This window comes from Musca vetustissima, unplaced genomic scaffold, assembly GCF_032173495.1.
Source record: "Musca vetustissima isolate MV318-11 ecotype Yass unplaced genomic scaffold, APGP_CSIRO_Mvet_v1 utg115782, whole genome shotgun sequence".
Lineage (NCBI taxonomy): Eukaryota > Metazoa > Arthropoda > Insecta > Diptera > Muscidae > Musca > Musca vetustissima.
Window position 1 is genome coordinate 7,889 of NW_026883666.1, and position 23,703 is coordinate 31,591.

Below are 23,703 nucleotides of genomic sequence, written 5' to 3' on the forward strand. Positions count from 1 at the left end.
CCTTTGCAAAATTTTCAGAAACTCTCTTTGCAGTATTGCTTTGAAAGAGAGTATTCTCTTTTTCCTTTTATTTTGTTTTGATTACAACAGGGTGCGGAGAATGATTATAATACACTCTTTCTCACAAATGCTCACGGCGAGAGTTCGAATGTTTTTAAATTTTTGGCGAATGATAAATTTACACTGAATCAACAAACATATGCCATCTCTCACGAATGTTGGCATTGCACAAATAATACACGAACGACAAAACTTCGGTGCTCGCGTCGTCGATTCATTCACTCGCGAGCATTCTTTGCTGAAGAGCGCTTAATTAAAAATCTCAAAAAAGAATCATTCGCGAACGCAGCAATAACCAAACTTGACTTGATGGAACTGCTAAAACTATTTTAGCCAGATTAAAAAATAGTTTTCTTTAATTGACAAATTGAAGTTAAACCTAGGATCGAAGTAGATTCCGGAAAGAAACGTTACATTGTCAAGCAATTTTTCTTTCCTACTTGTCATAGACTCCAATTGTCTTACAGAAAACACATTTTCTCCCATTTTCCTTAACTTAGGTTCACATACAAGCCAATCTCTGTAAAAATGGCCATTGGTGCAAACACATTGACAAAATTTTTTATGAAGATCCAATAAAGACTATAAGATGTGTGGATTTATTAAAGGATATTTTCTCATGGACTATATCTTAAAGTGTGCATATCCAAAACTGCTTCCATACCTTTACACTACACACCAATTCGAAATATAGAAATATACTTAATTGGTACCTTTTATTATCTTCTGTACTCTTGTAGTATTTATATCCAAAAATAAATTCCCCAAAAAGTTTTTTCTTTAATTTAATTCAATATTTATTCATTTTAAGTTTTATAAACATAAAATTTGAACTGCAAAGGTTTGTATTTTTAATTGCAAAGGGTTTCATTTGTATCAAAAATTAAATTCTAAGGTTAAAAAAATAGTAAAAAATTTTCGGGTAGTATATGTTATGTTGTTTTGTGTAACTTGAATTAGAGCTGGCAAACTATCGATAGTCGCATCATTCGATATTTTCGATAGTTTGTTGGAAAACTATCGATAGTATCGAATAATGTGGGAATGCCAATATTAATTTTTCAATAATGCGCGCAACTTTTTTTCATTGTTCTATGTTATTAATTTGTGTGTTATAATTATTTTTGTATTATGGTTTTTGTTAAACTTTTGCGATTTTTATTAAAAATAAAAATAACTACTAACAAAACTCATCACAAATGTAATAACCATTCAAGTCAATATCAATAAACAACACCGATATGTACTTACATGTATTTTTAATAACGGACTCAATTATATTAAATGATCTAATGATTAATATTCTTTTATTAAGAAACGCTTAAGCAAAACAAATTGACATAAAAACAAAAAATATTTGGAATTCATTAGTACAGTTATTATTAAAATATGTACATATAGTAAATATTAATTATAAACTATATTTATAGTCAAAAATAACAGACAATAACGCTTAAACAAAACAACAACATAAAAACAAAAATATTTGGAATTCATTTTTATAAGGCACTTTGAGATCAACTTTTACAAAAAAATGTATTTGCATGTAGTAAAAATTAATTATTTGCTAATTGCTAAACATTCGCTCAGCCTCTGTCGAAGTTGCTGGTACGCATAAATAGCGTAAGGCACATGACTTTGTGAGTGACATTTGGCCAGAACAATTCTGAAAATAAACATAACACTTCGTAAATTTGTTAATAAATAGTTTTGTATTATATTATTTACCTTCCAGTACTGTAATGGATCTATTTCTAATGCTGCATTTTCATTTTCAAAATATTGCCTAAGAGAAATGATGGCGTCTACTTGATGTGATCTTACTTTAGAGGCAATTTTATTTCCTACGAATTTTAAAAGCGGTGGCTGCGAACTTTGATGAATATTTTTAGAACATGATGGTTCTAAATTATCTTGTTCCATGGTGTTGTTTTTGTTCATACCACTCAACACGTTTTGTAAAAATTGTGTTCCTCCATCTGCATTGCTTGGGAAAAGAAAACCTTCCTTCTTGAACCGAGGGTCTAATAATGTTCCGAGTCTTGTAACTGTACGCTCCTCGTAAGGAAATAGCCTTTTCTTTATTCTTTCAAGCAGAAATATACAAGCTTGATGGCCTTCTGAAGTTTTCATAGTACTTTTTAACTCATCAAGAGATTTAAAAAGACCACATGTTAGAGGAACTACTAGGGAAATAGTAACAGCTGCACTTGACGATGTTTGGACTGTAGCGGCATCAAATGGCATAAGCAATTGTTTAAGGTCCTGCAAAAATTCTATATCGTCTGCCGTTAAAGGTAGCGGTGCCTTTGGTGTCATTAGCAGTACATTTGAAATAGAATTATTTGTTAAAAGAATGCTCTCCACCATTCTGAGAGCACTGTTCCAGCGGGTCGGTACCTCCTGTTTTAGGCTGTGGGGCATATCTCTTCCTTGGTCCGCTTTAAACTTTTCGTAGGAAATTGTGCTGCTCTTAAAATAGCTCACAATTTTCTTACATTTCCCTAAAGTAGTTTTAACATAATCTTGCGCTAAGCAATCTTGCACCACAAGGTTAATAGTGTGTGCAAAGCATGGCAGATTTCGTTTTTGAAGCAATTCGCACGCTTTCAACATACTGCTAGCATTATCGCTGACAACTGCCACCACTTTCTCCATTAGACCCCACTCTTCTAACACGGCGCGCATAGATATTGATATATTTTCTGCGTTGTGATTAGTGGAACATAACATTTTTTTTGTAGACAAAACAGCTGTACGGAGAACAAAATCTTTTGTAACAAAGTGGCACGTTACGGTGAGGTAGCTCTCATTTGCGCGCGATGTCCATAGGTCTGTTGTAATAGCGCAGTGTTGTAACCCGTTAAGAATAGTTTGCAACTTACTCTTTGTTTCGTTGTACATATTTATCATCAGAACGTTTTTTAGGGTGTTTCTTGAAGGCAAAACGTAGCGCGGATCTAAGCATCGGACAAAATCACGGAATCCTGTATCCTCTACTACACTGAATGGCTGTACATCAGTGGCGATCAAAATCATTAAAGCCTTATCAAGTTCTTTTTTACGTGCCGATTCAGTATCGTAGGTGACTGAATTGTTGAAAAAATTATCAATTGTTTTCGTTGGTTTCGGAAGCTGATTATAAGAAGGATGGCTACGTTTTAAATGATCCAACAGATTTGACGTGTTACCGCTAGTTTTGTATATTTTCCCACACAGCTGACACTTAGCATTTCTTTTATCTGTTGTTTTTTGAAAATAGTTCCATACTTCTGAGAAACCGTGGCGTGCTCTTTTTGACTTATTAGTTTCCCCACCAATCGTGCAATTTTCACGTTCTTCTTCATTTTCATTACCAGTTTCTTCTATGGAAATGGAGGTAGAAATATCTGTAAACATTTTTAATCAACAATTGAACAAAATATAAATAAACACATTTTACTTACCGTTTGGTCTTTTCAGATATCTGTTCATTTTAAACAGTGTTCTGTTTTTTACATATATTTATGACAAATCAAAGTTGATAAATTAACGACGCGGTTTATATAGAAGATATCTAAGTCGTTTAATTAACAAAGTTGCGCCTCTAACTGAATAAATGCCGGAATCCGTTTTTTCAACGATAGTATCGCTATCGAAAAAAAACCATCGATAGTCTAGTGAAAACCAAACCATCGATACTATCGATATTACTATCGATAGTTTGCCACCTCTAACTTGAATGGCCTATTTGGCTTTGTTACTATGCTTAATAAAATGAAAATTAAATAAAATATATATATATATATATATATATATATTATTCAAAATTCATGTTTCTTTCGTTCATATATATATAAATATATATGTATATATATATATATTATTCTAAATTAACATACAATTTTAATTGCAAAGGTTATTTAATTAATTTGTATTTTGCAATAATAAAAAATTAACTTCTAAGCTTAAATATATATATATATATATATATTATTTTAAATTCATGTTTCTTTCGTTTCCTCGTTTTTCGTTGGGTAGTTGTCTAACAACTTTTTGGCCTTGATCTTGCAGACTTCTTTGTTCCATTTGAGGGTTTTTTGATTTTCCTCCAAAAGTTTCACCTTCCGTTTTAATTTTTGTATGTATTTATCGGCTTTAGATTTATAATTTCCTTTTGTGAGCCATGTGTTTCACATTTTGTTTTAATTTTGTATGTATATACCGGCTTCAGATTCATAATTTCTATTTTCCTTTTGTGGACCATGTGGTTTAGTTTTGTGTTCGTTTTCCGTAGAGTGTCCTTGCTTGTTACCATATATTTTGTAGACCACATAATAATATAATATAATAACTTGGTGTAACTATTGGTTCCCTTACTGCAAGAATCTACCAAATTTTACTATTTTCTTCGATATCATAAAGTAAAATTCGTTATCGTAATAAAATGTGGTATATTCTTGCATTACGGGAACAAAAATATATATAGTTTGCCACAGCAGTTCTTACCATCTCAAAAAATTAATTGTTTCTTGGTTTTTGTCCCTTAAAGCACTTATTTTTCTTCACCAAGACTTTCCTTGAAAACACTTTTTTTATTCTAAGAGACGACTCTTGTTACTCTTGTTTATACGTAGAAATAACGAAGTGAAATGACGCTGCTTTATCGCTGCGTATTACACTAGAAATAGTAGTTGATCTTTACAAAATGACGGCGTCATTTGTATCGATCATTTTAGCGTCCCAGGCGATATGTACAGTTCTGCTACATGTTTTTGAATTATTTTAGTGCCTTTACGTATGGACTTTATAAGATGTGGATTTACGAAATCCTGAAAATAAATTAGGATTATTTACACAGGCTTTGAGATCATTTTTAATGACTGTCAGCTTGTATTTGTTTACATATACACGCGCACACTCGCACTTCTTTACAAAATAAATAAAAAATAATAGAAACATTCTTAATATTATTTTGGTTAGTATTTCGCGATTAAAATGTTGACAACAAGAGAAGACTAAAGCATGTCGTTTAACCTTATTAATAAACCTTGATGTGTACAGTTCTGTTACGTGTTTTTGAATTATTTTAGCGCCTTTACGTACGGACTTTATAAAATGTGGATTTAAGAAATCCTGAAAATAAATTAGGATTATTTATACAGGCTCTGAGATAATTTCAAATGACTGTATTTGTTTACATATACACGCACACACTCGCACTTCTTTACAAAATGGAAAGATTGTTTCCACGAATTTTATAATAAAAATAAGATTTTAACTAATATATAAGATTTAACTAATTTTTATTGGAATTTGATATTTATAATTTTTATTTCCCCAAATACGTATTTTTGTTTTTCTCTTAAATGAAAATCATCTCAAAAAAAAAAAAAAAAAACAAAGTGATGCGGATGATTGAATGTATTTTTTCAAGATAAATTTTTTTCAAAATAAATTTTTACGCAAAATGCGTATTTAAATAAAATAGTATTTACATATAACATTTAATCATGATTAAAGGCCGAATCATGGTTTTTTCTTATATCGAATTTGCATATAACATCTAATTTACATAAAACATCTGAATCAGGGTTTATTTTCTTAATCAGGCTGAATTTACCATGATTTATCATACAAATTTAAATCATCGTGCGGCAGGGTTTATTTTAAATCATGATACTAATGAGATGCAACGCGATTTTTATACGAAAAAATACAACTCTCTCATATGTACCAAAATTTGCAACTGTTTCACATGTTGTATGTTTTTAAATTTAACGTTTACTTAATACAAAAATGGAAAATTAAAAGAATATAAAAATTATTTATTGAATTTTTGTGTTTTTAGGTGTATTCTTTTATTTTCCAAAGGATCACAGCATTGCAAAAACATTTCCATTATTGTAATTCTTCTTTTCATTTTCATTCTGCAAAACAAATATTTTTGGCGCAAATTAATAATTTTTACTTTTAATCATGCTGAATTTATCATGATTCATTATACCAATTTAAATAATCGTGCGGCAGGTATTATTTTAAATCATAATCGCAATGCAACGCGGTTTTTGTGCGAAAAAATAAACCTCTCACAATATATATATATATAGTATTTTTCGGTTAATTGACCCTACGGTTAATTGTTTTCCACGCTTAATTGAACCACATGATGGGGCAAAAAATATTTCATAGGAAAATACATGTAAATTTTCTCGGATAATTAAACCCTGTTAATTGATTTTCCCGCTTAATTGGTTCAAAATTCATGTCATCAAAAATAAATTTCCTTTTACTTTTCACCGGTTAATTGCATATTAATAATACTAATACTAATTCAAAACATACGTTTATTACAAAGGAAAAACAGCGAGAAAGCGTAATTTGTATTTGACATTGGATTTTTTTTATCATTAGTAGTTCCAATTATACGTTATTACTGTAATTGAACAAACTATTCAATTTATCGGGTTCGGATAATTGGTTAATTGAACAAATATTTGAGCAAAAATTGATGTGCAATTAACCGAAAAAAAATAATTCAAATTTATGTAAGGTATGCCATAGTATCTAGAACATAATACATAAAAATTCGATTTCATACTATTTTTTAAATATTTTCATTTTGGAATCATTTCATTTGATTTTCAAAATCTTATTTCAAATTTGTAATTAGTGACCATATCTCTAAAACGGTGTTCAACAATAATTTGAATAATTAACTTGTAATAAAATTGACCGCCAGCTCTAATTATGGCCAAAAATGGGTTCTCTGACCAATAGCGTGCTGTATGTTTTTTATTTAACTGGCATTTTCCAAATGATCACTGCATTTCAGAAACATTTACTTTGTTTAATGTTTCTTTTCATTTTCTAATGCAACTAAATATTAAGAAAATAATCCCTGATTAAGCCTTTAATCATGATTAACTGTTATATGTAAATCCGCTTTAACAAAAATCAACTGATCGACATTTAGATGATGATTAAAGGTATGTGTAAACAATTAGGGTGTATTTCTGGATTACGTTAATCGAGTCGATTTAAACTCGTATATGTAAATGCACTTTAATATTCACTAGATTTTTTTACCATGTCGTACGTATTAATGAAGATACATACAATATGTTGCATGTTGCCACTGTTCATTATTTTTTATTTTCGCTTTGATCCCTTTCTTGCTGAAGTTTATAAACAATCTGCGTTACATATGAAGGGGGAGGGCGATAAACCGTTATAAGGACTGAAGCGTTTGCCGTTATAAGGACTGAAGCGAATCTACGAATAGAAGGACGCTACATCATTCCAAGATTTACCACTGAATATTGCAAATTTTCATTGGCTGTTGCTCTGCCCACTATTCTGAACCAATTACCAACCGAAATTTTAGATTTAAGAAACAAAAACACAGCAAAATAATGAATGAAAATATTACCAAATATAGAAATATTAATAAAAAAGAATATGGATAAAAAATAAATAAAAATGACTTCAAGCCAAAAAATATTACATTTCATTGTTCTTAAATTCCTTACGGGATAATAATTTTTTCATTATATTGTTATTCAAATTAACTATAAATAAATTATTAAATGTGGTACTGCTTAATCTTGAGCGCTGTTTGGTAAAAAATTGTGGAAAGTGCACTAAATGCTCTTTCTACGGAAACTTGACTTGATGGAGTGAATTAATAGGAGTGAATTAATTAAAGAATATTTTTTCAAGTACCAATAAAGGCGTACATTGTAGACAAGTATGCAAATGTAAAGCTTTTCATTTAAATCAAAATCGGTTATTCTATTAAAAAAAAAAAAACAATAAAATAGTTTATGTTTGCATAAATTGTATACAATTTGTTCATAAAATGAATTTTTTATGATAAGGTTGGAAAATTGCTGTTAGTTTTTGAAAAATTCTTAGATTTTATTTTTTACTTTTGTCTGAACAAAGATCACACAGAAATGGCTAAGTATCAAATCACATTCATTTAATCAAATTAGTCCAGCAGCATATTTTCTATGTGATCCCTATAATTTTTTTGAAACTCTAAATGTTGAGCCTTTAATTAGTGCTTCTGCATATTTAGACTTGAATACCCCACAGTTTAATGAATCATTTTGACTGTATTTTTTACAAAACGTATGGTCCAGCTTTCATCTTTGAAAATTTTTTTTAAAACTTTTTCTGCTCTTTCAGTATTTTTGTCTTGACTGCGAGGCTTTAGTATGGTATGAGTTCATTTATGTTTATTACGACTTATCAAGCATATTCCATATTCTTGATCTATAGATCAAGCAAAATCCATTTTCTGATACTTGGTTTTATTAGTAATCTTCGACTAACATCAATTTCTTTCCCCTACTTATAGTGCCAGTGATCGATATTTTTAACTCTTTTGGCGCCAACTGTCGGTCGAGAAATATAAGTGTGAAGTAGCTTGTATGCAAAATTGGAATAATTATTTTATGGAAATTTTCAATAGGAATATTGAATATGTTTGTGGATTTCAACAACCTTTGTTTTTTTTAATTTCCGAGATCGTATTATAAATTATTTAACAAAAATTTTAAAATCTTTTAAAAAAATTTGACAAACTGATGGCCTACTATTTTTTCTATCTAATTCACATTTCCAAATGTCCTCATGTGCATTAATTTCATCTTTTTAACTTTAATGTCAGTTTGGTCATCTTCTTTTAATTCAACGTCTATTCGTTCACTTATTTCTTCCTTTACTGGTTGGATAGGATAAGTTGCAATTTTGTATGTGAATCAGATGAATTCTTGAATAATATGTTTTCTAACCTCAAGAGCTGTTAATGAGTTTTCAGCGACTTTGGTATTTGTGGGGTTATGCAAAAGAATAAATATATTTTTATTTCTTTTTAACTACATTTGATAGTTGATAAAGAAATAGGTGTCCTGCATAGGCATATACTGAATATATTTATCCGAATTTTTTTCGCGATGCATTTTAATAATATCATAAAGATGATCTTTGTCACGGTAATATTTTCCTAGCCTCTTCGTTTTTAAGATTTCTTGTATCATCTTTATTGAGTACATTTTGGTCATATCCTTTATTTTCCAAGAGCCTAGACTGATGAAATAGCTTTAAATTTCTATTTGTGCATTGAAATTTTTTATTTCCATTCTTCGTACCATACGCCGAAATTGCCAATTACTTTGAATATATGTCAAATAAATCCTTATAAAGTAGGTTAACCCGGTAAAAAGTTGTAATGTAAATGCCGTATTATATATTTGAAACGTACCAAGTCCGCTTAGAATTACCAAATTATAATTTCATCTTCCGAGCACAGTGTTGACATAAACAAATCTTTCTCGTTTGTCCGTTCTAAATCGCCCCTATATATGAAAGTTTTATTTTAAACACCTCTAGTTTCCTTGGAAGTTTCCACATCTACATATGGGCTATCATCTATTTTAATATTTTTTGTGATAACATTGTACTCTTCTAAAAAGGGGTTTATGTACGTCATTTAGGGATTCCTGTATTGTGAACTGAAAATAGCACCTTTAACATGTGTGTTTTCCAATTGTGAAATTTCTAATTTTGAATGAAAATTTTCATCGAAGTGAGTACTGTTGCTTATCACAGGGACGTAAAATTCTACATTAAAACCATTGATTGAGTCATTATCACAGGATTTGTCGTTTTTGGCATTCATTATACATATTTAATGTTCACAAGTTACAACTTTATGAGAAGAAGTTACTTGAGAAATACCTATTCCGCTATTTGCATAATTTTTTACAAATTATACGCATTCAGCATGTCATTGATTTTGTGCTGATTTCGCTGATTCTTCGCTATTCTTTGCAATATACTGCATTGGTTCTTGTTAATTTTTTATATATTGTACAACAGTATTTTACATATATCTTTTTACCTGTCCATTAAAGTCTTCTTCTGATTGCTTTTATTTAAAACCAAACACAGCAATTATAATCAACGAAGAATTCTGAAATGACACAATGACTTAGACATATATATACATAGACCGACGCGCTTGGAAATCTTTTTTAAGCTCGGCTTACGGAACAATCGTTCTGTAAGAAGCCAGGTAAGAAAGTAACAGCAAGTGCTGTTGTACAACATGTCATATAGTATGGTAGTGAAATGGGGACAATGGGCATGTATTGTAATATTTTTATTTACATTTAAAAAAACTAAGTCGGTTTTTAAATTTTTTCGTGTGTTAGTTTCAGCCGAATGGTTTTGTATTTTGTAGCAAATTTGAATGAAAAAATCAATAAGTCTATATACGCCGTTTGCCAAAAGAAATGCAACTCTGAAGAAGTATAAATATGCCGTTACAATATTTAACTGATCTTATAACATATTATATTTGTTTTGAAAACTTATAGTTTACATGAATATTGAAAGAACTGATACACAAATGTTTTAACAGTAAAAAATTCAAAATGCACAAATTTACAAATTAACAGTCCTGATATTAATTTCCTTCAATTTATTTTTATTTGTTTTCTTCTGAAGTAATATTGCACCAAACCATTTTGATTTTTTTAGAATTAATACATTTAAACCAAATATTTCTTTGTTTTCTCAAAAATGTAATTATAAATTTTGGTTTTTAAATTTTGATCTGTAAACTCAAAATTTTGCATAAAAATCTGAATGAATTTATTATATAAATTTTATAAATTTATAACATCTCGCACCATTAAAATATATATTTTGATCTAAAATCCTTTCTTTTTCGGTGTAAGTTTTCTCAAAATCTGTACGCATTTGGGCTACTGTTAGTGCATCTTTACTACGTCGTAAATGACGCGGAGTATTATTAATGCACAGAGTTTTTTGAATGTTGGCACAACCAAATAAGCACTTTTTGTTAATTTTATATATTTAATTTGTCAAAATTTCACAATTACACAAAAAATACAAATTTGACAATCAAATCACAAATTTCACAACATTTGCCATAAGTGGTAAATATCAATTATGCTATTTAAAAAAATGAAAAAATAATATATTACTTTATGTTTACATAAATTGTATTTTTATTTTTCCATCGAGTGTTTTTTTTATGATAAGGTTGGAGAATTGCTGTTAGTTTTTGAAAAATTCTTTGATTTTCTCCTTCTTACTTTTGTCTGCACAAAGATCACAAAGAAATGGCAAGTATCAGGATCATGTCGGTATTTAAAGCAGCCATCACAAATTTGTCGGACACAAACTGAACATATATATTCATTTCCTCTGAGATTTCTACATATTGAAATATGAATACTCCACTGTTGAATTAATCATTTTGATTTTATTTTTTCAAAACTATTGTCGTTTAAGATATTTTCAAATTTTATTAAATTGGGCATTGGGCTTAGGAAATAAAAACTTTTGTTCTCATAGTCGAGAAGTACAAGTCTGAAGTGGTTTCCATGCAAAATTGGAATAAATATTTTATGAAAATTTTCAATAGGAATATTGAACTCGTGGATTTGAGAAACAAGTTTTAACCACATTCGCAATATGTTGTAAATGACTTTTTTCTGGATCCAAAATTCTTTTCTTTTATCGAGGCTATAAAATTCTTCCACACTTAGCCGAGGGGAAAATGGCATGAAAATTTCTAAATCGCTGGACAATTTTACATATTGAAGTAGTACAAACGATCTATTTAGTTTTATTTTCCGGGGTCGTTTGGAAATTGTTTTTCCATATGTCCTCATGTTCAGTAATTTTATCCTCTTTAGCTTCAATGTCTGTTATGTCAACTTTTTTTTTAATTTAACGTCTATTCGTTCGCTTATCTCTTCCTTTTCTGGTTTCATTGAATAAGGGTCACTTTCTAACAAAGCAAATTATTCACATAAATAAATATTCAATCTGCCTTTTTCTTGTGTGTTTTCTTTTTGTACAGAGATTCTCTGTCTTCTTGTTTAACCATATACCTTTTATCTCCAACTTCAAGACCTGTTAATGAGTTTTCAACGATTTTGGTATTTGTGGGGTTAAGCAAACGAATAAATATATTCTGAAGCCACGCAATAAAACTGATTAAGATCGCTAATATTCTTAGCGAAATGAAAATACCGTTTTAGGAATTGTATCACGTTTTCATCTTTGTAAAATCTTCTTATATTTTGTGCTACAATTTTCATTGGCTTTTTTCCATACATTCTAGCAAATTGAAGACGTACAGCCATATAAATTGCATTCATTTAACCTTCAGCGTATAGTTTTTGTACTAATTGATACCAGGTGTTGTTCCAACATATGATTTTTAATTTCTGATGATGTTATGAACGGATTCTTCATGTCATGTGATACAAATTATCCGATCTTCTGCATCTGAAGTTTTTCTTTGTCGAAGATTTCATTGTATATTCTCGCAAGTTTGGTTATTTTCAACATATTTAAGAGCATTGTAGACGATCTTGCGCGATCTGCCAATTATTTTAGCGATTTCAGTGATGGAATTGCCTTTATTTCTCATGTTTATGATTATTTTAAGAAGATAAGGATTGCAGAACGAATTCTATCCCATTTTGGCCAATATTTTTTTTTTGCTGAAAATAACTTTATCGTAGCTGCTCGTACAATAAACACTTTTTTAGGTTATTTGACAGAACCTAAATAAACTACAGATGTACTAATTACTTGTCTAGCTGAAATTTTAGTACTTTTCAAATAACCCGTTATTTCAAATATAAAAACAATAGATATTTTAATTTCGTTCAGTACATAAATTGAGCACAAGTATAAGGAACTATGTTCAATAAAAAGTCATTCAAATATAGCATTTCCAGATTAAATGAAACCTTTTCCAAATTAAATGAAACCTTTTCCAAATTAAATGAAACCTTTTCCAATTGAAATGAAACCTTTTACAAATAGAATGAAACTTTTTCCAAATTAAATGAAACCTTTATTCTTGTCCAAGGAAATATAATATTTCCAGTAATTTTAAATCAATATTTGAAAATTAAATCAAAGAATATTAACAACTATAGTTGTATGGCTATGTAATTAACATAAATATTCTTTAATTCTGTGAGATTTTATTTTATATCTTTACTAAATAAAACTAAAAAAATAGTAATACAAGCTGGGGTATTTCTTAACATTTATTGACAAGGTAACTGCTTGTCTTAGTTATTGAAACGTCACACAGCTCAGCTCTTGCACATAATTTAATTTTTGAAAATGCATTTTCAATTGAATTTAGCATTGGAGAATAAAGCGGTAAGAATTTAAGATTGCACTTTTGGATTCGATCAAATTTTTTATATCATGTCGCTTGTTTGAGCGCTGTTTTCCAACTCTGGATCGATTTTCTCAAAAAAAATTGACTCCAGAACATTAGGCTTGAGACAAAAATATGGTCAAGACTTTACAAAATGGATACCCCAACAACGATCAATGAATATTGAAAAAAAGCATTTTTAAAAATAAAATTATGTACAAGAGCTAGGCTGTGTGACGTTTCAATGGAACATAACATTGTTGATGTAATCGAGGGAAATATTCAACAGCTTACTCGGCAAGATTGTCCTAACTACGTTATGGACATGCAAGTCGGGAACCTCTTCATTAAGATAAGCAGTTACCTTGTCAATAAATGTTAAGAAATACCCCAGTTTGTATTACTATTTTTTTAGTAAAGATATAAAATAAAATCACACCGAATTAAGGAATATTTATGTTAATTACATAGCCATACAACTATAGTTGTTAATATTCTTTGATTTAATTCTCAAATATTGATTTAAAATTACTGGAAATATTATATTTCCTTGGATAAGAATAAAGGTTTCATTTAATTTGGAAAAAGTTTCATTCTATTTGTAACAGGTTTCATTTCCATTGGAAAAGGTTTCATTTAATTTGGAAAAGGTTTCATTTCAATTGGAAAAGGTTTCATTAATTTGGAAAAGGTTTCATTTCAATTGGAAAAGGTTTCATTTAATTTGTAAAAGGTTTCATTTAATCTGGAAATGCTATATATTTCCAAAAATATTAACCGTGACCGGCAATGTATATGAGCAATATTGCCAATTTTTTAATATTCCTTTTTAAAAAAAATCAGCTTTTTTGTTTTTGTGGCCCATCAATTATTTTTGGTACACATATAGAGAAAAATGTTCTGACTCCGAAACCGATCGTGATCAAACTTTTGGTTAATGCGCCCAAAATTTATCGAGGTTTTAATTTTGGGCATAAGAAAAAAAATTTAAAATTACGCCTTTTATTATATTGACCAAACACTTTGATATATATCTCCCTCCGTAAAATAAGAATATGAATATATTATAATAATCGAGATAAAGTTGCACATCTTCGCGAAATATGAGAAAAATAAAAAAAATATAGGAGATTACATCAATATTTTCATTATATTAATGACATACACACACCTAAACATTAATTTTAAAATATCTGCATAATCTAAACACCATGATGAATCAAATGAAAATCACACAAGTCCGTGTAGCGGTTTGTACATTACAGCGACAACAAAACAAGATATTGAGGAAAAATATTTGTTTTTGGTTCGAAAAAATAATGTCATCATATTTATTTTTATACCCTACACAACTATGTTGTCAGGGTATTACAGCTTTGTGCAGCCCCAATAGTTTGTAACGCCGCGAAATATTGGTCCTAGAACCACCTTTATGTATACCGATCGTCATATCTCGACTAGCTGAGTCGATTTAGACATGTGTGTCCGTCCGTCCGTCCGTCTGTCCATTATATTTTGTAAACACGATACAGGCCACAGTTATAGACTAATCTTCACGAAATTTTCCATGTAGGATGGGTTCTACCCAATAACGACCCCTGTTTTTGGACCAAAATGGACAAAAAACTTTATTTTTGTCCGATTTGCTGCTCTCTCCAGAGGCCGCAATTATGGTCCAAACATCGCGAATTTTTACACGGAGAAGATCGGCCAATATTTGGCGGGTCAAATGGACCCTGACTTTTGTGTGAAAAATTACAAAATTTGTATTCTATAGCGTATATATTTACCCCTGAAGGACATAGACCCGAGAAGTTGATAATATATCCAAGAGGAGTGGTTGGCCTTTAAATTAATACCAATTATATTGTAATATGTACACGGATGTGGGAGTTACACTTAAATATTTACTGGTGCTTACTTATTCATATATTATTTAGTAACCCATTACCACACTAGAAGGCGGAAATATAACGCTGATCGCTTTTAAATTTTCCATGAGGATCCAGGTATGGCCAAGAACAACGTCTATAATTTTCGGTGATGATCAGATAATAATATTGGGATGAAGTGGACCGAAAACTTATTTTTTTTCGAGTCGATCTATAGGCCACGATTGAAAGTCGAACATCACAACACAACCCATGGTGAATGGCATATGACCAGTAATTAGAAGAGCTGTACTGAATATTAGTAATATTTGTTGGCCTCTAGTCGATAAAGAGGGTGCAAATATCGCGAAATATTGCTCAAGCTCTGAATGTAGTATCACAGAAAGTTAGATTTTCGTGGAAGTTGTGTAGGGTACCGTCCGACTAAATTTCACATAAGATACATGAGAAATTAAAAGGTGAGAAAAAAGTTTAAAAGGTGAGAAAAAAATCAATCAATCGGTGGTTCCTTTATGTAGGAGCTGAATCAAAACTTGACACTAAATATAAAATTTTCCCCAAAAAGTTGCCCGGGAATGCCATATTAAAGCTTCTACAATCAGAATGACTATATATTATTTTTTGGTAGGAAGATTTGACACCACATGTGGTAGAGGTTTTGATCATCCAAAATAAAAAAATAAAGCAAAAGTGGTTGCAACACTGGACCTCCCAAAATATCGAATATTGTGGATACCATTATATGGAAGCTACAAGCTCAAAGAGTGGACCAATATTGATAATTTTTAGTAGGATTCATTCTACTAAATAAAACAACCAAATGCTAAATTACAGCTAATTAGATTTAAAAACGTGACCTAATCCCCCACAGCATTGAAAAATATGGGGTACTATGATATATGTAGGGAGGTTTTCTGCTCAATTAGTATGCCTAATATTAAATTAGAAACAATTCTGTTATATATTGGGGGTTCCGATATGTGGGGTCTACTCTAAAAAATGTACCAATATTGAACATTTTTAATACGAAATATCCTGGGAGTAGTAATGTATGTGCAAATTTCAATGTACATAACTTAATATTGTGTACCGTTATGAGGAGGTTATATAAATATATTGGAAAAATGTAACTAAATCCAAAAGTCAAACTTATATGTGCATTAAAATTTATTAAATTTAAATTTTTTCCACGAATTCAAATATTAATAAATTTTCAAATACTAAAATATTGCAAAGATGTGTACAATCCACCTTATGTTGTAGGTATAAAAACAAATCTAAAATGCCGAAAATTATACATCAACAATATTGCTAGGCAAGACAACGTTTGCCGGCTCGCTAGTAATGTAATAAAATTTATATTGCGAATATATATAATGTTTGATCTGGAATATATTTAGACAACATATTTAACAGTTGTGGAAACAATTTGTTATATTTTTTACCGTTGTTACGCCGAAAATATCAAACCGGTAAGGAGACTATTAAAGTCAGGCAGACTCGACTATATACAGTAGTTTTCGCTTATAGTCCATTTCGCTTAAAGGCCAAAAACGGATATAAGCGAAAAAAGTACTATTTACTGACATTTTTCTTCCAAATTCATACAAATTATTTGTTCTATAGTCCACTTCGCCTATAGTCCATTTTCGTTTATAGGCCACATTTTCTGTGCATGCAAAACTAATATTGCATAGAAAAAATTTTCATATAAGCCACCCTGTTTTTTGAACTTGAATGACATTTGGATTTCTGGCACCTGTTTTTTGAAATTTTCATATAGGCCACCCAGTTTTTTGAACTTGAATGGCATTTGGATTTCTGGCAACATTTATAAATGTCAAAAATTGCTAGGTTCATAGAAGTTGTGAAAATGGGTACGCGCGTTACATTGAGTGTGGAGAAAAAATTAAAATTATTGAAAGACTATGAAGAAAATAATATGAAATGTGGACAACTGAGTGCCAAGTATAGAGTAAATAAATCAACAGTTTATAAAATAATCAAAAATAGTTCAAAAATTAAAAAAGCTTCCAATTCGTGCAATCTAAAAACATTGCGTCAAAGAAAAGGTGATCACCCTGATATTGAAAAGGCGCTTCTTATATGGTTTAATGAAATGCGTGGCCAGAATGCAGTGGTTATTGTTTAAACAATTTATTTATTTTAAATAAATATATGAATTTGTTTTAATAAACTTAAATTTTATTTAGAAAAGTACATGTTTTGTGTATAGTCCATGACGTGTATTATATCACGATTCAGTTATAATCCAGTAATGGACTTAAAACGAAATTCGGATATAGTCCAAATTCGCTTATAGTCCACAAAAGTTGTGCAACTTTAGTTGTGGACTATAAACGAAAACTACTGTAATACCATTTACTACTTTGTGTCTATTCAAGAGATGCATCCTAACAGACATATAGAGAAAAATGTTCTGACTCCGAAACCGATCGTGATCAAACTTTTGGTTAATGCGCCCAAAATTTATCGAGGTTTTAATTTTGGGCATAAGAAAAAAAATTTAAAATTACGCCTTTTATTATATTGACCAAACACTTTGATATATATCTCCCTCCGTAAAATAAGAATATGAATATATTATAATAATCGAGATAAAGTTGCACATCTTCGCGAAATATGAGAAAAATAAAAAAAATATAGGAGATTACATCAATATTTTCATTATATTAATGACATACACACACCTAAACATTAATTTTAAAATATCTGCATAATCTAAACACCATGATGAATCAAATGAAAATCACACAAGTCCGTGTAGCGGTTTGTACATTACAGCGACAACAAAACAAGATATTGAAGAAAAATATTTGTTTTTGGTTCGAAAAAATAATGTCATCATATTTATTTTTATACCCTACACAACTATGTTGTCAGGGTATTACAGCTTTGTGGAGCCCCAATAGTTTGTAACGCCGCGAAATATTGGTCCTAGAACCACCTTTAAGTATACCGATCGTCATATCTCGACTAGCTGAGTCGATCTAGACATGTGTGTCCGTCCGTCCGTTTGTCCGTCTGTCCATTATATTTTGTAAACACGATACAGGCCACAGTTATAGACTAATCTTCACGAAATTTTCCATGTAGGATGGGTTCTACCCAATAACGACCCCTGTTTTTGGACCAAAATGGACAAAAAACTTTATTTTTGTCCGATTTGCTGCTCTCTCCAGAGGCCGCAATTATGGTCCAAACATCGCGAATTTTTACACGGAGAAGATCGGCCAATATTTGGCGGGTCAAATGGACCCTGACTTTTGTGTGAAAAATTACAAAATTTGTATTCTATAGCGTATATATTTAATCTTGAAGGATATAGACACGAGAAGTTAATGGTATTTTAAAGAGGAGTGGTTGGCCTTTAAATAGATACCAATTGCATTGTCGTATGCACACGGATGTGGGAGTTACACGTAAATATTTAGAGGTGCTTACGTATTCATATATTATTTAGTAACCCATTACCACACTAGAAGGCGGAAATATAACGCTGATCGCTTTTAAATTTTCCATGAGGATCCAGGTATGGCCAAGAACAACGTCTATAATTTTCGGTGATGATCAGATAATAATATTGGGATGAAGTGGACCGAAAACTTATTTTTTTTCGAGTCGATCTATAGGCCACGATTGAAAGTCGAACATCACAACACAACCCATGGTGAATGGCATATGACCAGTAATTAGAAGAGCTGTACTGAATATTAGTAATATTTGTTGGCCTCTAGTCGATAAAGAGGGTGCAAATATCGCGAAATATTGCTCAAGCTCTGAATGTAGTATCACAGAAAGTTAGATTTTCGTGGAAGTTGTGTAGGGTACCGTCCGACTAAATTTCACATAAGATACATGAGAAATTAAAAGGTGAGAAAAAAGTTTAAAAGGTGAGAAAAAAATCAATCAATCGGTGGTTCCTTTATGTAGGAGCTGAATCAAAACTTGACACTAAATATAAAATTTTCCCCAAAAAGTTGCCGGGAATGCCATATTAAAGCTTCTACAATCAGAATGACTATATATTATTTTTTGGTAGGAAGATTTGACACCACATGTGGTAAAGAGGTTTTGATCATCCAAAATAAAAAAATAAAGCAAAAGTGGTTGCAACACTGGACCTCCCAAAATATCGAATATTGTGGATACCATTATATGGAAGCTACAAGCTCAAAGAGTGGACCAATATTGATAATTTTTAGTAGGATTCATTCTACTAAATAAAACAACCAAATGCTAAATTACAGCTGATTAGATTTAAAAACGTGACCTAATCCCCCACAGCATTGAAAAATATGGGGTACTATGATATATGTAGGGAGGTTTTCTGCTCAATTAGTATGCCTAATATTAAATTAGAAACAATTCTGTTATATATTGGGGGTTCCGATAGGTGGGGTCTACTATAAAAAGTGTACCAATATTGAACATTTTTAATACGAAATATCCTGGGAGTAGTAGTAATGTATGTGCAAATTTCAATGTACATAACTTAATATTGTGTACCGTTATGAGGAGGTTATATAAATATATTGGGAAAATGTAATTAAATCCAAAAGTCAAACGTATATGTGCGTTTAAATTCATTAAATTTAAATTTTTTCCACGAATTCAAATAATACTAAATTTTTAAATACGAAAATATTGCAAAGATGTGTAATCCACCTTATGTTGAATGTATAAAAACAATTCCAAAATGCCGAAAATTATACATCAACAATATTGCTAGGCAAGACAACGTTTGCCGGCTCGCTAGTAATGTAATAAAATTTATATTGCGAATATATATAATGTTTGATCTGAAATATATTTAGACAACATATTTAAAAGTTGTGGAAACAATTTGTTATATTTTTTACCGTTGTTACGCCGAAAATATCAAACCGGTAAGGAGACTATTAAAGTCAGGCAGAGTCGACTAAATAATACCATTTACTACTTTGTGTCTATTCAAGAGATGCATCCTAACAGACATCGCATTTTTGAAAACCATTGACATAAACATAGACTAAATTAAATGTGTTATTTCTATATTGCCAATTTTTTAATATTCCATTTTCAAAAAATCAGCTTTTTGTTTTTGTGGCACATCAATGATTTTTGGTACACATATAGAGTAAAATGTTCTGGCTCCGAAACCGTTCGCGATCAAATTTTTGTTTGATGCGCGCAAAATTTATCGAGGTTTTAATTTTGACCAAAAACGTTGATATATATCTCCCTCCGGAAAATAAAAATTTGAATATATTATAATAATCGCGATACAGTTGCACATCTTCGCGAAATATGAGAAAAATAAAAAATATATAGCTGATTACATCAATATTTTCATTATATTAATGACATACACACACCTAAAAATTAATTTCAAAATATCTACATAATCTTAACACCATGATGAATCAAATGATATCAAAATCACACAAGTCCGTGTAGCGGTTCGTAAATCACCGCGACAACATAACATGATATTAAGGAAAAATATCTGTTTTTGGTTCAAAAAAATAATGTCATCATTTTTATTTTTTAATTTTACACAAGAAATTTCAGAAAGAAATGTTGGGGTTATTCTGCTATTTTACTCGAATTTCCCCGAAAAATTGGCATATATAAAAATAATCACTTTTCGTGTATAAGTACTCGCCTTGCGGATTATATCAAGATCCTTCCGATAAATCTTAGGGTTCTATAAATAGGAATAAATCTTCAAATCAAATAATATTATGAAATGTACATTTTAAATTGCGTCTAAATCGTGTAATTCTCAAAATCATTTGATGCGCATGCGGTTTCTAGGAAGTACTGAATTTTATCTTCCAATCCATACATATTTTGCGAAATTTCATTTGACGGCTAAGATGTGCCACTCGTTGCATTGAAGTACCCAAAAAAATTGTAAAACGCGAATAATTTCCGAAAACTCCATATGCCATATCCGATTTCGCTGTGCACCCATATCATTCAGTTGACATATCTAAAAATTTGGCCCGAAAAATAGGTTTTTTTTTTTAGAAATTTGATCGCACAAAATTTTCACCTTCGGTTGAGTATTACTCTGAAGCTGTGCATACTTCATACACAAAATACATATCAAATTACGCAGATTCGCTACTACAATAATCTTATAATCGATTTTAGAAATTCCTGCTTGCGTATTAAACCTAGAAGTAAAATTTAAAAAACACTCAAAATCGAGCTTAAAGATGTCAGCAGCATTTAAAGGTAGATGCAGATAAAATTTTGAAAAATGATACATAAGGGGCGTAGTCCCCATTTTGTTGGCTTCTAGTTTTACATTGACATGAAGACCGTGAAATGAGTGTCTTAATCACAAATCGATTGAGAACATAAAAAACTGGTTCGCCTCAACCTGTTTGTACACATTTTTTTACATTAAAGTAGACACAGCTTCCACTAAAATAAAGTTTGGAAGTCAATATCGTGAACAGTTTGCAACGACAGATCAGTTAACCCAAAACTATTCACTTTTTTCATATACATAACCCTTTCAGTGTTTTTGTCGAATATATTCGACATTTAAAATTACTCTCTTTCTGTGCAATTTTTCGGTTATCTTATGTATCGTTACTATTGATGGTTTAGTTTTTGTTGAAAAACAGACGAAACTGTCCGAGGGTTAAAATGACAATTGCTATTTTTACTAAACTATGTCCCTTTGTATGATTTTAAATACAAAATTTTAGATTTTTATTCCGACAAAATTTTTTTGACACTGAAAGGGTTAAGTAATTCCCGAGTTATAAAGGGGTGAACTTCCGCTTCAGCTTTGTTAAAAAATTGGCAATATTGCCGATATATATATGACTCCGACGAATCTTTGGATATGTTGCAAAACAAATGGACAATTTTATATACACTCCACCTTTGTAAATACCAAATCTCTAGACAATTGGAAAAAACTTAAATGTATTGGTACAAATGGTTCGTATCTTTGCTATTGTCAACACAAAAAAGTCGTTTGTAAACATCAGTAGTGCTATTCTGTTACTGCTTAACGACATAATTATAGACGATTGTCTATAACTGCAAATTTCCATTTGTTTATAATTTCGTTAATAAACGAAAATATTCGGTAAAATAAGGACCAAAATGAAGTTGTCGTTAAGCCCTACAGAATGGTATGAAAAAGTTATCTTAAATTAAAGTTTTTTATGAGAAAAACATACGTGTTTTAATTTTACCGTTATTGGTCGGTAACATTGAAACAATTTGAGGAATTGCACTACAGGTTAATTTATTTAAATGTAATATTTTTGAAACATCATAATAAAATGGAAAATCATGAATGAAATTTTAATAACATATTAATCTTAGTGATTTACCCATCGATTTCATATACACTACAGATAATAATATAGTTGGAAATAATAAGGATTATAAAATTAGAATGGGTTTAATTGGATGTAATTCAAAGCATTTTGACACCAGTGTATATTTAAACTCTACACAATACGTACAAATGTATGTAACATCTAACAGAAGAGGAATATAGAGAATATAAAGTAACTCGGAAAAAATTAAAATAGATCATATTCCTAACATAGAAGTACACGAATATATAGGAGAGAAACCGACAAGCAACAAACTTATTTTCCACAACATAATACTCTTCTCAACAAAAGAAGAGTTCTACCCGGGAAATATATCTACCAATTAAGTATTTTCAAGATTTAGTGCCACAAAAACTTAGGACAATCAATTATGTCTGTCCAGTCAATTTTAATAACAGCCGGATAAACCAAAAATGTTATACTGCACGCGTATAAATTCAAAATTAATATGGAAGAAGAAAAATATAATGAGTTCTTTTCGACATAGGTAAAAGTTGTACATAACATAGAATACCGCATCAGTTGCGTGGTGTACATCGTGCATTTGCAAAAACCGAGATTCGAAACCAACAACCTGCTACATGGAGAGATGATCAACTATATAAATTGCCATAGCCAATAATGGATGTTGAAAATAATCAAAACTTACTGACCCACTATGCAGCAAGGAAATTAAAAGCAAAAAAAATCGAAAAAATGCTAGAGATAGTGACAATTTGTATGACCTTATAAAAATGCAAAGAGACAAAAACTGGCGCGATTAAATACAGTATGCCTCCATGCATGATATATTCTTGTTTACCAACGAGCAACTGTAATCAACATAAGCATTTACGTAGAAACAATTATTTTTCGACAAAACAGGTACTATCAGCAATGCAAATATTTCTTCATTACACATATATTATAATTTTTATATAAATATAAAAATTTATATAAAAATTATAATATATGTGTAATGAAAAATATTTGCATATAAATATAAAAATTTATATAAAAATTATAATATATGTGTAATGAAGAAATATTTGCATTGTTGATATAAAAAGAGTAAGTCATACAAGATAAAAAAAAGTGCAAATTTGGGGATGAAGCTATAGATTTCCTCAAAAGGCAATTCAATGTTGCAGTGAATATAAGTCGCCTAGAACAATTTTATGCTTGG

The 23,703-nt window shown here is 30.3% G+C and overlaps 1 protein-coding gene across 1 annotated transcript; it reads right to left on the reverse strand.

The window, feature by feature from the left end:
* Positions 1 to 1,627: 1,627 nt before the first annotated feature.
* Positions 1,628 to 3,769, reverse strand: LOC133330577 (E3 SUMO-protein ligase ZBED1-like). Its single transcript, XM_061539015.1, has 3 exons — positions 3,507 to 3,769; positions 1,789 to 3,449; positions 1,628 to 1,726 (listed from the first exon to the last, which is right to left on the reverse strand). The coding sequence occupies exons 1-3, from the start codon at positions 3,532 to 3,534 to the stop codon at positions 1,628 to 1,630; spliced, it is 1,788 nt and encodes a 595-aa protein (XP_061394999.1). The 5' UTR covers positions 3,535 to 3,769.
* Between the last annotated feature and the right edge of the window lie 19,934 nt (positions 3,770 to 23,703).